The 15,351-nt window shown below is 40.2% G+C and overlaps 1 protein-coding gene across 1 annotated transcript; it reads right to left on the minus strand.

Annotated features, from left to right (window-relative positions):
- Window positions 1-1,304: 1,304 nt before the first annotated feature.
- Window positions 1,305-15,339, minus strand: LOC124264753 (ras-related protein Rab-13-like). The gene is made up of 6 exons (XM_046699528.1): window positions 14,954-15,339; window positions 13,898-13,963; window positions 9,315-9,387; window positions 7,477-7,673; window positions 6,835-6,905; window positions 1,305-2,845 (listed from the first exon to the last, which is right to left on the minus strand). The coding sequence occupies exons 1-6, from the start codon at window positions 15,020-15,022 to the stop codon at window positions 2,653-2,655; spliced, it is 669 nt and encodes a 222-aa protein (XP_046555484.1). The 5' UTR covers window positions 15,023-15,339; the 3' UTR covers window positions 1,305-2,652.
- Between the last annotated feature and the right edge of the window lie 12 nt (window positions 15,340-15,351).

Raw genomic sequence — 15,351 nt, forward strand, 5'->3', positions numbered from 1 at the left:
GTTCTTCTTATCCCACCTCGTGTTTACTCAAGGAATCATAAGCTGCCCTGTGCCCGAAAAGGAGGTGGGATATAGCCTAATTTGTAAAGCGTTCGCTCGTCATGCTGAAGACCCGGGTTCAGTTCCCCACATGGGTACAATGTGTGAAGCCTGTTTCTGGTGTCCCCCGCCTTGATATCGATAAAATATTGCTAAAAGCGGCGATAAACCATACCCACTCACTCATTCACTCACTCACTCCTGTGCCCGATCCGTGTGGTAGGAGATGTCTGAAGAGGATCTTATGGTCAGATCAGATCGGGGTATTGCATGTCACCGTGTCCTGCTAGTATTGGCCGTTGCTTAGGTGTGCTGTCACTGGACATCTGGTTAAGACTCGACTATTTACAGACCATTTACAGTATCAGTTTTTCCATCCTGGTGTGAAGTTAGGGTCCGGGCGCCACACAGGAGGAGATAACCCATGCCCACAGGTAAATATCGCGACAGCGGCATCCAGAAAAACTGAGAGATCCCCAGAAGGAAAAAGCACCAGGACAGTGACACTGCCATCTAACAAGGCCAAGAGGTCTGGCAAACAAACCCTTAAAGGGCGAATTGTGATGAATGGTGGCCTGACGCTACCTACCAACTCCGGTAATGTCACACTGAGTTCTTCATGACCCTGTGAACTATCTACCCATGACAATGTGCCTTTAAATTGTTAATGTCATTACAAGCAGGCTACTGTCTGAAGTCGAAAGTGTGGTGCTTGTAACATTGTGCGTGTTTATGCATGTAAGTGCAGTGAAGATGTTGACTATTCACCACCTATAGTTCGTATGCATATTTTGCCCGAATCACAAAGATTTACGTTTTTATCCTGAAAGAAAAATTCCCGTTTGAAAAATATGTTACTATTTGTTTTCTTGATGCTGTAAATTGGCAAAAACATATTAATCCATACAATCGACACAATGTAAGTACAGAAGTGTTTCTACAGAATATGAATGTGTTTAGTGAATGGCTGTGATGTGCCACGCAACTGTCACCGCTATGTTTTTTGCTATCATCATACCAGATTTCTCTTGTATTTGTACCGTTATATGTCCTTGATGACATCCAACCATGTAGGACATTATTCTGAGCGTAATGTGGTATTTTAACGTGTTTTGTCCAGTCACCATCCAAGAAGAAATTTTTTTATTTTAAACAATTTTTCATATTGGTTATTTACAATTTTAATACAAGTTACCTAGGGCATACACAGAAGCTTCTCCGCGCAAACCGTACAGGAAAACGCTGAGTAATACAGCAGCAAGTGCTACGGTGGGGAGTCTGTGCCAAGAGTCCGTGAAGACACCAAATAAGTCGTAGCCAGCCACATTTGTCTTGGATCAGACCAACCACACTTCTGTTTGTCGGCGAGAATAGTAGCTACTATACACTGGTCACCAGACTCACCACAGGAGGACATTACCAAGTGTCAGTTCATGTTGCCTGTAACTGCAACCCACTGTACACAAAGACAATATTGACGGATAATACAACACAGTGGATCGTTTAACCACCTCCCATGACTCATGAATCGGTTTGGTGATGCATTCATCATACTTGTGTCTTGACAATCATCGATGGCAATATTTCTAATTTATGGTACATTCATGACACATTATGTAGGTTTCCTGTCGAATTTTCACGAACACTTCCCCGTATTCACATCATTCCTCCGTAACGATCATAATTCCATCCACCTGACACTCGTGATTCAGGGATATGTTGTCGGTGAATGATTCTGTCATCTGGTCAGTTGTGAATCCTCGATTTCGTCCATCTGATCTGTTGTCAATCGATGCCATAATCTGGTCAGCTGTTGATGGTTCCATCCATCTGTCGATCAATGATTCCATCCCATCAGTTTTCTAGCGGCTATCCCATCTCTCTGATCAGCTGTCGATCAATGATTCCACTCACTCACTCTAGCGGCTATCCCGTCCATCTGATCAGTTGTCGATCAATGATTCCATCCAATCAGTTGTCTAGCGGCTATCCCGTCCATCTGATCAGCTGTCGATCAATGATTCCATCCAATCAGTTGTCTAGCGGTTATCCCGTCCATCTGATCAGCTGTCGATCAATGATTCCATCCAATCAGTTTTCTAGCGGCTATCCCGTCCATCTGATCAGTTGTCGATCAATGATTCCATCCAATCAGTTGTCTAGCGGCTATCTCGTCCATCTGATCAGTTGTCGATCAATGATTCCATCCAATCAGTTGTCTAGCGGCTATCCCGTCCATCTGATCAGCTGTCGATCAATGATTCCATCCAATCAGTTGTCTAGCAGTTATCCCGTCCATCTGATCAGCTGTCGATCAATGATTCCATCCAATCAGTTGTCTAGCGGTTATCCCGTCCATCTGATCAGTTGTCGATCAATGATTCCATCCAATCAGTTGTCTAGCGGCTAGCCATCTGATCAGCGATCAATGATTTTCCCCAGTCCACAAGTGACCAATCAGTGTTTCTATCCACGTGAAAGGTCATCCGTGACAACAACGTCCAATGACAGCTACATCAGTGAATCTTCTCATCCCTGAAAAAACACCATCCTCAACCAATGGTTCTTGTACGGATCAGATCATGTCGGACTCTTGTCTTGAGTGACCAGTGGTCACACCCGGGCCGAGTTTCCCCTTTCATTGTCCGGGAGGGGGCTACATAGGTCAGACAGTCTTTGGGCATCCCATTTTTGTGACCACGTGGAGTTCGGCTTACCCCCTTCCCTCCGGTTGTAGACGCCTTTCAACAGATCACCGAACAGCTGAACCACGCCCTCTCCCGTCGCTGCCGAGGTCTCGTAGTACCTGGAACAAAGGAACGTACGTGACTCGGTTATCTCCGTCAGTTTCCGTTGCGAGTGTAAACGTTATTAAAATAACCTTAGAAATATAATTAATTGTCAGGGGACTTAGTAAACCAGTGTCAATCAATCAAGCAGATTTGGGTCCCTTGGCCGTCACAGGATCGGATTTCGAATCCCACAACCTACGATTATGAATCTTATCGGTACCACACCAATCATCGTCTACGACCAGAGTCTCCCTGGTCAGACTGGCTAACTTGACTGACACACGTCATTGTGTCCCCATAGCAGAGATTGATGCTCGTGATGATCTGCCCGGACACGATTACTTACAGACTGCCGTCATAAGAAGCGAACAAACAAGAATATTATTGCATGCCACATTATCTGCTAATTCCTAAACACGTGGAACTCAAGCCCGATGTCAACAGACATTGTACCAGCAAACTGGAGTCTACTACGGATGTAAAGAGCCTTACAGACTTTCAGGGGCGGTGGGGTAGCCTAGTGGTTAAAGCGTTGGCTCGTCACGCCGAAGACCCGGGTTCGATTCCCCACGTGCATGGGTACAATGTGTGAAGCCCATTTCTGGTGTCCCCCGCCATGATATTGCTGGAATATTGCTAAAAGCGGCGTAAAACTACACTCACAAAAAACTCATAGACTTTCAAAATCATATGGTCATATCAGGTTCGATACTTACAATTACACTGATTCGCCCTCGCTGCAACCAACAACTCGCTATATTCCACAACTAGCAATATGAGTTTTAACCAACTGCTCGATATAACCGACTACTCGCTTTTCCTAGATGCTCGTTTTAGTCGACCAGCTATCCGCTCTAGCCGAATACTCGACATATCCGACGAGTGTCTTCAGCAGACTTTGTCACTTATTCATTGTTGACTGTTCTTCATATCATAATTTAATTCCACTTTAAAACATACTCAGTTCAACAATCTCCATATACACGAAATATTCAAAGATTATCCATTGTTGGTTATCCATGAGCAGGTGTAGAAATACTGAACGTATGACTCAACAACGGTTATAATCTAATGTTAGTGGTCTCTCCATAAAATCGCGAGACTGGACGTATTTATCAGCCACCGTAATCCTACCTAGAGTAATAACCTGCGCAATCAGAGACCAGCATCACATTTGCTCAAGCTGCCCTTTCATATAATCCGAACAATCTGAACTACGGTGCCAACCACACCAATATCAAGTCAATATCAAAATGTACAATTCCAATATGTTTCAGTACAGATTATTCAAGCCTGTAGATTTTGATAACTTTTGGTAGCTATTTCCCGACATCGGGTCTGGGATCTTGCAATCACATTGCCGCAAATTGTATGCTCACAGGCTCCATTTCAACACAGTGCGTAATGTATACCGTCATATTTCACCGTAAAGGATGTTAGTAATGTCCAAAGGCAGTTATTAGACGAAGGTGGCTCACTGTATAAGGTTAATGAAACCAGATACAGCGACATAGACACTTTCCATGTTAGAAATAATATATATAGAGGTGGAGAGATATTGCGTGAAAAATGATACCACACAAAGCTATTAAGTCGAATCAAATTTCAGTTCAGTTCTTAAGTATGAATTTCAGTATAAAGGGAACTAAAGGGGGCAGTACTCTACGACTTGCTGCCCCTTTTCAGTCTGTCTAGTTGATGTGTGCGTGCGTTCGTCCTGTCTGTATCCTGAGTGTGCGCTCAGTAATATTTCTCGTCCCTACGAAGGCCAGTAAATACCTATCCATTCGATTGCCGAAAGCGACCTAGCTGTATATGTTGCTTGGGACACCAGTCTTGCGTGGAATCCGGTTAGCTATGACTCTAGATTACAATTGTTGAAAATGGTATTTGCTTGCTATCTTCTCCATCGTGTAGATTGCTGTATTGACGAGTTTGACAAAGGTACTTAATATGACAGACTACGAAAAGCTCTGATATAAAGGCTGACGAATAGTATATGCTCTTGCAAGTTTCATGTCAATATACAACGCCGACAGGTATCAGCGCTTTGACAGCGATGTAAATTGCATGTCAGTGTCTCTGGTTGCAACAAGCACTTGTTCTTGTGTGTTATTGGATTGTTAGATTTCTCGTCATTTTAGATCTGTTCGCGATTACTTTAAAAGTACAGGATCAACCTTTTAAATGGAGTTCAAAAATTGACAGATCTACTTTATAAATGTCATAGTGTGAACGGTTCAAGAATCAAACGATAAAATATGTCGATTTCTGTGTCGATTATCTCACTAAAATAACACAAAGTAGCACCATTTTACGAAAATCTGACTGACATTTATTTCATGGATGTAAAGCAATCCTTAAGTGAGTGAGTGAGTGAGTTAATATTTAACGTCACATCGGCAATATCTCAGCCATATCGTGACGAAATCCTTAAGCAAAGTGTAGGGAGTGAATGAGTGAGTGAGTTTAGTTTTACGCCGCACTCAGCAATATTCCAGCTATAAGGAATACGATGATATGTGTCAACCAAGTCAGCGAGCCTGACCACCTGATCCCGTTAGTCGCCTCTTACGACAGCATGGGTTACTGAAGATTAATTCTAGCCCGGATCTACACGGGTCTCAGCAACGTGTAATTTCAGGCGATGTACAATAAAAAGGTTGTAGATAATATTTAAAAAGTGATATTTTTTCACAGCCTCTGATATTGGGTGCATACCCGCACAGTCATGATGCTTGAGTTAACGATAGTGTATCGTATCCCAATTGTGTAGATCGATGCTCATGCTGTTGATCACTGGATCGTCTGGTCCAGACTCGATTATCTACAGCCAGCTGCCATATACCTGGAATATTGCTTAGTGCAGCGTCAAGCATCAACGTAAATCGTCTACCTCGCCCGACATTATTTTCTTTTTCTTGTTTCACATTGGCGGCAACCGACACCAGTAAAGCGTTTGAGCAGTGCAAATACCGAGGTTCGTTGAAATAGATCATTTATGCTTCTCAAGTTATGACTCGGAATTTGATTGGAACGCAAGCTCTCCCCTTTGTTAGGACTATCTATGTTAAGTCTCAGTGTTATTTGTCTTTTTTGTTTGTTTTCTATAGTTTTATGTCGTCACGATATGGCTGAAATATTGCCGATGTGACGTTAAATATTAACTCACTCACTCACTATAGTTTTATGTCGTGGCCAGTGATGTGTCACCTCTGCTATCATTATCTTAGACTGACTGACTGACTGACTGAGTTTGGTTTTTTCGCCGCTTTTAGCAATATTCCAGCAACATCACGGCGGGGGACACCAGAAATGGGCTTCACACATTGTACCCATGTGGGGAATCGAACCCGGGTCTTCGGCGTGACGAGCCAACGCTTTAACCACTAGGCTACCCCACCGCCCCTCATTATCTTAGAACATTTTTGTGCATTCTGTTTTAGTATCATTATCGAGTTTTGATACATAGTTCTTAGGCAAGCACTCCAGTCACAGTAGAAACATGATATCATTTCTTCTGCTAATGTAAAACACGATGAGTGTTTTCTGTAAAAGGAGACACTGGTTTTTCAGAACGTTTTGCTTCTCCATCTTTCTTTCAGTGGGATCGATCGATATGGAAATACAGAATTATGTAAATCAATCGATTTTTAAAATTTCCTTTGAACAGATGTTGTCTCAAACTGTTTGTGGAAAGGTAATGAATGACAGTAAAACGTCTCATTTTGAAATTCAAACATAGAATATAACGTTCACAAGAGCACTATAAGGTTAACCATTCGTATCGGACCATACTGCATTCTGTGTATTTGATCAATCATTAATTATTAACTTATACATGGCTTTATATCGGTATGATAACTGTAGTTTGTTCATTTTTTCTCGTCCACCAATGATGGTGCGGTCAGTTGAATGAATAGTTTATTTTTCATTTCGTGATTGCGGCATTTTGGTCTGGTTGGTCGAATCCGAAAAAGTATGGTACATGTTGCCCAGTTACCTCATCTTGTTCTGGGAAGCCCACTTTTTGCCTTCGGCTGTCGACACACAACGCTTCTGCTTCAAATCTGTCTGTGAAAAAGTAACATTTCGTAAATAAGCATGTATATCAGGTCTAGAACCTGTTGTGTCATGAAACTTAGCTTGTTTTGTGATCTCAGTTCTGTAGCAGATACACCAGGCAAATCAATTGCTTGAATAACGTGTTCCGCAAATACACACGCTCGTCACGCTGAAGGCCCAGGTTCGATTCCCACATGGGTACAATGTGTGAAGCCCATTTCTGGTGTCCCCCGCTGTAATATTGTGGGGATATTGCTAAAAGCGGCGTAAAACTAAACTCATTTACTCCGATGCTCAATGGTCACCATATTTGATAACCGCCCTCTTGCCAGACGTCCGACACATATGTATGACCACGTTACACCTCACTAGTTAGCAAACAACACCATCGAAGCATCACACATGTCATCGTATCCCAATTGCGTAGATCGATGTCCATGATGTTGATCACTGGATTGTCTGGTCCAGATTCGATTATTTACAGATCGCCGCCATGTAGCTGTAATATTGCTGAGTGCGGCGTTCAGCAACTCTCACTCAATCACTCGTACATGTAAAGCGCAATCTGGGATTGTGTTACCTTGTTAGCTACGATGACGATTTCAGGCGTTCCCGATGAATATTTTTTAACTTCTCGTATCCACGAGTCCAGCGTTTCGAACGATGCCGCATTTGTTACGTCATAGGCCAAGAACATGGCATCTGTTCCTCCGTAGAGCTCGTTCCGTACGTCCATGTACTCCGTACTGCCAGACAGATCCCACAGGTGGACTCGGACTGCGGGAATAAATACAAACATATCAACAGCAACGTAACCACGTGGAAGTTTCTGTACATATCCCATTACATTCAAGAACAGACCATTCAACATTCTGTAATTTGTCCAAACAAACATAATCAGAACAGGGAGCGTATATAGTGATACGGTGCTTTTGGTAATATCACTGTTGAGGATACCAGAAATTTGTGAGTGAGTTAAGTATTGCGCCGTAATCAGCAATATTCCAGCAATATGGCGAAGGTCTGTAAATAATCAAGTCTGGACCAGACAATCTAATGATCAACAGTAAGAGCATCGATCTAGGTAATTGGGATACGATGGGATGTGGCAACCAAGTCAGCGAGCCTGACCACCCGATCCCGTTAGTCGCCTCTTACCAAAGCATGGGTTGCTGAAGATCAATCGTAACCCGGATCTACACGGGATAACAAACCGTACCCTAGAATCGAAATCGGGTTACGTTATAACCACTAGAAAACCCCACTGCTCCGTCTCGCCTGCAATACCGACTACATGGAAAGTGGCATTTCATTGTCCTCGTGTTAAGAAGCAACCAACGGTGTTTAGATTCACGACCTATTACCGATTTAGATTAACCACTTGGCTATTCAATAGTGCATTTTGGAACTGTGAAAATAGAATTTGAACGCTAATTCACATGCTTGACAACGGTACAAGAATCTGTATCGAAACGTTGCACTCACGAATAAAATGAAGTTGTTATCCATAAAGTTTGTTCTATATTGTACTTCCCAACTTCTAAAAATGCCACTCAAAGAATTTAAATGCCACTCAAAGAAATTCACTGCCTGTAAGATGAAATATGCAACGACAAAACAGGACCTATCATATATCCCTACCCATCTCCTTAGACAGAGTCGCATTCAATGGATTGTCCATTGGGAACCTGGTGCATCAACATTAATATCATATATCATATATCATATCAGTAATCATCGATCACATTGTGTCTTCTTTGTTACATCAAATACACTAGAAATATCAATACAGCAGAGATCGGATCGATTCTTCACATCTGTGATCATCAAGTCATTACTAGGGGTGACTATTGAGGGGCAAACAACTATTGCGATAGCGATAGTCTATTGAAACATACTATTGCGATAGCGATAGTCTATTGTGACCAACTATTGCAATACTATTGCAGTAGTTTTTTCTCTCCTTGATATGTCTCATTTGAAGTTATTTCCCAATTAATGTATAGTGTATATGCGATAAATACAAGTTGAAGTAGTTCAGTCTCTTTTAATTACTGACAAGAAACTTGAAACCCAGATCAAGTAAACAGTTAAAACATAAACTCAATGAAGCTGCAAGTCTGCACCCAAACATCTTGTATTTTGCGCTGCGCATTTATCAACAGAAGTCAATTACTAAACTATCGATAGTCACACATACCATCGATGCATCGATAGTTTTTCGTTTCTACCATCAATTAATTGCTATCGGAGACTTAACAATTGCAATCCATTGATAGTTCCACGCATAGTTACAGCACTAGTCATTCCTATAACTGACTTGGGAGGCTGTTCTAAACAATTGCTTGATCCATCACAAGAAGAACACAAAGCTTCACACAGATTGCGGTTGATGGAATATTACGGGAAATTACTCACGATCGGTTCCTTCCACTTCGTGAATCTTAAATCCATAGTCTACTCCAACAGTCGGCTGGTACCCGGTGTTGAACTTGTAAAGTTCAAAATGTAAAATTAAATTAATATAAATCATGAAGTACATTCATAATAAAACATGAGCTTGTGTAATTTATTCGCATACATATCAGCTGTATGAACAAAGAATATGTACATGAAATATTATATGGCACATACAAAATTTAGCAGACTCCCTGCACTCTCTGATTTGCGAAGTATACACGATCTTCACGATCTGCTTCTTGGTCAGGTTCAGTGTTTATTGTACATCATGCACTTATCTTGTTCTTCAGTGTTCGGGGGCCGTAGGGTAGCCTTGTGGTTAAAGCGTTCGCTCATCACGCCGAAGGCCCGGGTTCGATTCCCCATATGGGTATAATGTGTGAAGCCCATTTCTGGTGTCCCCCGCTGTGATATTGCTGGAATATTGCTAAAAGTGCCGTAAAACTCATCTCACTGACTCACTCTTCAGTGTTCATACAAAGGGCATACAAATAATGTTAACGTACAGTAATAAATAGATGACACATGTTACACCCATACATGGGGGGATCGAACACGTGACTTGGGCGTGGGGAGCGAACACTATAACCTCAATCTGAGACATTACGCATTTCACATACAAAATGTGTATTTAACTCATAACGTTAATCATGGCACATTGAATTGTTATTGAGATCTGTTATAACACTTCAATCAGAAGAATATATTCCCCATCAACAAAGACATAAACATTTCCAAAGAAATACAATGTATTATCTACAAATTACACACTCAATATTCACTCAGATTTAGGTTCTAATATTATATCTATACTAAATTACTCTATCGATGTTTACAAAACTAACATATTTCTACAATATATCAGGGTTGACGTTAATTATGTACTACCAAAGCATCACTTCTATTCAAAACATTTTATCATTATTTTACCGACATGACTAACAAGTACATATATTTTCACTAAACATGATATTTTTATAAAACATCTCGGATGTGAATATCGTACATCCCTTAATGAACACAACACAATAACTCATTGTGTATGCTACACATTATCAGCTACAATCTTCATCAACAAGGGTGTGAGTTTAAAGTTAAACCTAACACCTACAATATAAGAACCAGAAGTGTTATAAATGTTACAATCACAGCCATCTCCCCCGTGTATGAATATTCCGAACCCGGAAATATGAATTCTGTAATATGCTGAAGTTCATATTAAAGGTAACCATTGAACAATCACCCAAACGCTGCTCATCAAACCGACTCGTACGTTGCCGTGCCATTTTAGAGGCTTTTCGAGTATACAAATGCCCCATCTCATGCATCTGGTAGTTTCAAAACTGGGGTCGTATGCAAAAATAGAATTCAGCTGGGACGTATCTTGGTCACATGCTACGGTTTCCGGTCTTTGGGTATCGTTTCATAGCTACCTTTAAGATTGTCATTAAATACAAATGCACAACGGTAGAGTGACTTGAGCGCGTTATGCTCCACAAGAGAAATCCCACCAGACCGTGTCAGAGGACGTGACAAAATGTAGTTACCAAGTAGCAAAGGGTTAGTTAGGACTGTTAATACTGACATCTGTGTGAATCTTTTATAATGACATTGAAATGTACAATGTATACAGCCGACTAGTAACTTTCCACCCGTACGCCCATTGCTGCTCTGATAGTTTCCACCATACCCATGTGATACATAGAACCATTAACAACTACCCTACTTGAGGGACCGGTCATTTATTATGGGGCTGGGGTGAGGGTGGGGATGGGGGTGAGGGTGGGACTGGGGATGTATTCAGTTCCTAGTATTACCTTGTCCATCCTCACTAGTCCAGTGTATCATGTCCCCATTCTTGTATTACAAATACTTTGGATTCATTCGCTAACAGAGCATCTTAATTAGTCCGACTTGAAAAATGCGACTCAAAAGCGTCCAATCACCTTACAGGCATGTGCGATAGAAAACATGTGCTAAGTCTCTGCATAATTAGACAGATGCCCAGCCGTAGATATGGTGGCAAATGGAGACAGTGTATTTATCATAATAGAATGCAGATATGATACATTTGATAATCTTGGATAGACCTTACAAACATTGTTTACTTGTCAGTTACAATCTTTGGATTATCCCAAGTGTATGAGTAAACAAACAGTTCAATCATTGCTTTGATTTCAGTGGGTTTTAATATAAATCAACAGTCAATTCCTTCATTGGCCCTTCCAAATTGAGTTTTTGTTTTGTCATTAGTTGTGTGATCTTTTTAGGACCCTCCCCTGGTTCCCCTCAATGTGTCCCCCAGCCTTATAACGCCTGACCGCCCCTCAAGAGTACCTGGTCATCCTGGCCGTCTGGTGCTATTGTGGCCTGTCAAACATTTACACAATAGTTAGTTCCGGTATAAAGATTAAAGATTAACCATACAATCGTCTATTTAGAAATATCTAAAAAATCCCATTGTCTTTCAGAAACTGTTCAAATGCAACGTGTTGTATGCGGGATGACACTTTCTTAGTAAGAACAACATGTAGTACGTGGAAGCTTCGGTGGCTCTATGGGATATTATGGCTAAATTGTGTGCAGGAGTTTGGAGCTTCACACTGAGAGTGTGGGTTCGAATCTCGGATGACTCCACACAAAGGTATAAGAATCGATAATTTGCTAAGAAAGTGTAATTCCATGCAATATAACAGATGTTACAGAAGGAACATCTATATATTGATTTAAACCCACAGGTATACTCGTACCTAGGATCTCCTAACGCTACCTCTACATTTTACAATTATGTGTCAAGTTGTTTTAGTTGTTTGGTAATAGATTCTTCTACAACCTGACTGAGTTCATTTAAAGAAACATCAATAACTTTAAAAAACACAAAATGATAGGTTGCAGTCGTTTTGTAACGAGACTGCGTGATGTTTTATCATGTATCACGACTTTTTTGTATCTCAATTATCGTTTTTTATACTGAATGTAAAGAAAGCAATTTAAAGGGTCACAATGTGCGTGTTATCCACATCATACAGAAAATTGCTGAAAAAACAGGTGTTTGCATGAAATATCTCTGCAAAAATACAAACTGTGCGTTTCAATTTTGAAGACACAAGATGCAAAAGTAACATTTTTGGGGCGTGAATGTCACAAAAAAGACAGTGTCACATGACGTATTTAACCTTTTGATATACTGACCTCTCTTGCACGTGTCTTTCCCTCCTGGACATAAACATGACATTGGTATGAAGACAGTTGTGTATGAATTGTAAAAACGAAAAAAAACTTTGAAAAATGGTAAGATGTTTTACTTCCTCGATAAATTCGTATCTTTGTGAGTTATATAAAACGTATAATAGCTTGGAGTTGTATATTTCACCAAATTTGGTATGTGGGCTTATACTCGATTTATATACTTTTTAGGTTTACGAATATTTTTTTAATCTTTTAGTATTAAATACATATTCATTGAAATAATCAGTGATCTAAAGAGTTACTTCTCTGTTTTTTAAGGTTTCACTGAAATTTGAAATACCTGAAAGACCGTTAGAAATCAGTATTCAATTCCCATGTATTTTGTTATATTGTAATAAAAATGGCGATCCAATACTACAACATATACTTATCACTGGCAATAAGAGTTCAAAGTTCATCGTAACATATTTTATGTTTATGTTAATATTATTTGAACCGACAATTGTAATGATGTCTAGAGCAATGTCCCAAAATACATCTTAAAATTATTTGGATAAGGTGAATGTAAATTTCTATAATATACGTGTGTGAGATAGACAGTCATGACAGCGTGTTTACACTTAGTGATATTTCAACCAACCAGAGCAGGAAAATATTTACCGTTATGGTTAACAACTGGTTTAAGTTCAAATTATGATAAATGAGTTCCAATTTTGGTTTGAAAGTAGAACCTGTTTAAAATTAGACCTAAATATGTATAATTTCCTTCTTGGCGATCCCAAGAAGAATATTCTATAAAAACACCTGTTTATAACAACCAAGCGTTATATTCAAAATTGTCATTACAATAAGACTATGCCCATATTTACGCAATTATTGCCTCTAATAAAACATAATCACAACATAGAAAAAATCATTTCAGGAGACAATACCAAATTTGCAGAAAAATGGGCCCCACTACAATTGATGCAAACCAAACCAATGTTTTATCAATTCTTACTCTCTTCTCTCACCTGTCTCCATTTTATTACTTTCCTATATTCGTATATCTTTTTCTTTGTGCTTCATTCAAACAACCATTAAACTTATGTCCCCAGTTAATTATTTCGAATCTTGAATATATGTATGTTCTGTAGTATCCAGATGTATGAATATTGTATTATTTGCTATCCTGATAAAAAACACTTTATGATTTATTGCATTCAGCAACGCTTCAATGCAGATTTTGACAGTGTTATAAGTCTGGAGTGCAAAAAACAAGCAGTTGTTTTCAGTGAAGTTCTGTGTATCCTTATTTACTCGCTAACTTCCAGATCGAACTGATGACCAACCTGAGTGTAAAATAGTCTTACCTTGCTTTCACAGAAGTGTTTAATTAGACATGTCTTGCCAACAGCAGTGCTGCCTATTCCGACGATCTGTACAGACACATTGAATGTAGTAACATTGCATATAAACAGTAAACAAGCTTAAAACAAAAGAGGGAAGACATTTTAAATAGAACGTGTGCACTCAGCAATATCCCAGCTATATGGCGGCGGTCTGTCAATGATCGAGTCTGGCCCACACAACCCAGTGGTCAACAGCATGAGCATCGAAATACGCAATTGGGATACGATGTCATGTGTCAACCAAGGCAGCGAGCCTGACCATCCGATCCCGTTAGTCGCCTCTTACGACAAGCATGGGTTACTGAAGATCAATTCTAACCCGGATCTTCACGGGCTTTTAAATAGAGAGTTGTAACTGACCAATAATGCGTTAAAACCACATCACAAAATTAACATCTTGATCTTAGATATGTGTATGGAATGTTACTATACCAGTAACTGTCGTTTTGATGACTGACAAACTGGATATATTATTTTCATTATTTACTATTGGGCCGGTGAAGATCCGGGTTAGAATTGGTCTTCAGCAACCCAAGCTGTCCGTAAGAGGTGACTAACGGGATCGGTCAGGCTTGCTGACTGGGCTTACACATGTTAACGTATCCCAGTTGAGTAGATCGATGTTCATGCTGTTGATCACTGGATTGTCTGGTCCAGACTCGATTATTAACAGACCGCCTCACATAGCTGGAATATTGATGAGCGCGGCGTAAAACTAAACACACTCACTCACTCACTCATATAGCTGGAATATTGCTGAGTGTGGCGTTAACCAACAAACAAACATTATCTGCTAAATAAGAGAAAATATGAATGAAAATTCCCGTGTATAGAAAAAACATCACACATTATAATGTGTAATAAACAGTATATTCAAAACATAGAGAAAGTCAGTACCATTGTACATCCTAGTCACACCACGAATAAAGTGATTTGAACTACCGATAGCGAACTCGACCCCATGCTGAGGACACAAGGAAGTTAGTGCAGCTCGATAATGTAATTTCTCCACCATACCTTCACCCAAACCAACGAATCCACCGCTAGCCGGACATCCACGGGTAAATGTCCTGGTTTTCTCTCCATCTTGCAGTTTAAATTATGTTCGTATCACCGACCATTCCGCTCTCAGTGAAAGCACCTGTGGTTGCCTAACAACCATACACAAACTGTTGCATTGTGGGAATGGTGGGAAATCCCCTTGGCTGAAATGCACAGGCAGCGAAGGAAGGGGTTCCCCGCGAATTTACTTTAAATAACGCATTGTAGTAATTTTCTCACATCCGTATTTCACTCTTCAGCGTGCCCTTCTGCTAATAACACAAAAGGTTACAGAAAAACATCACACATTATCCCTAAAACAGACGTAAACTATGGGCTAAGGACACGTCACTTTTATAGCTTTATCGGTCTAA

This window comes from Haliotis rubra, unplaced genomic scaffold (genome assembly GCF_003918875.1).
Source record: "Haliotis rubra isolate DU_JTF1 unplaced genomic scaffold, ASM391887v1 Scf94, whole genome shotgun sequence".
NCBI lineage: Eukaryota > Metazoa > Mollusca > Gastropoda > Lepetellida > Haliotidae > Haliotis > Haliotis rubra.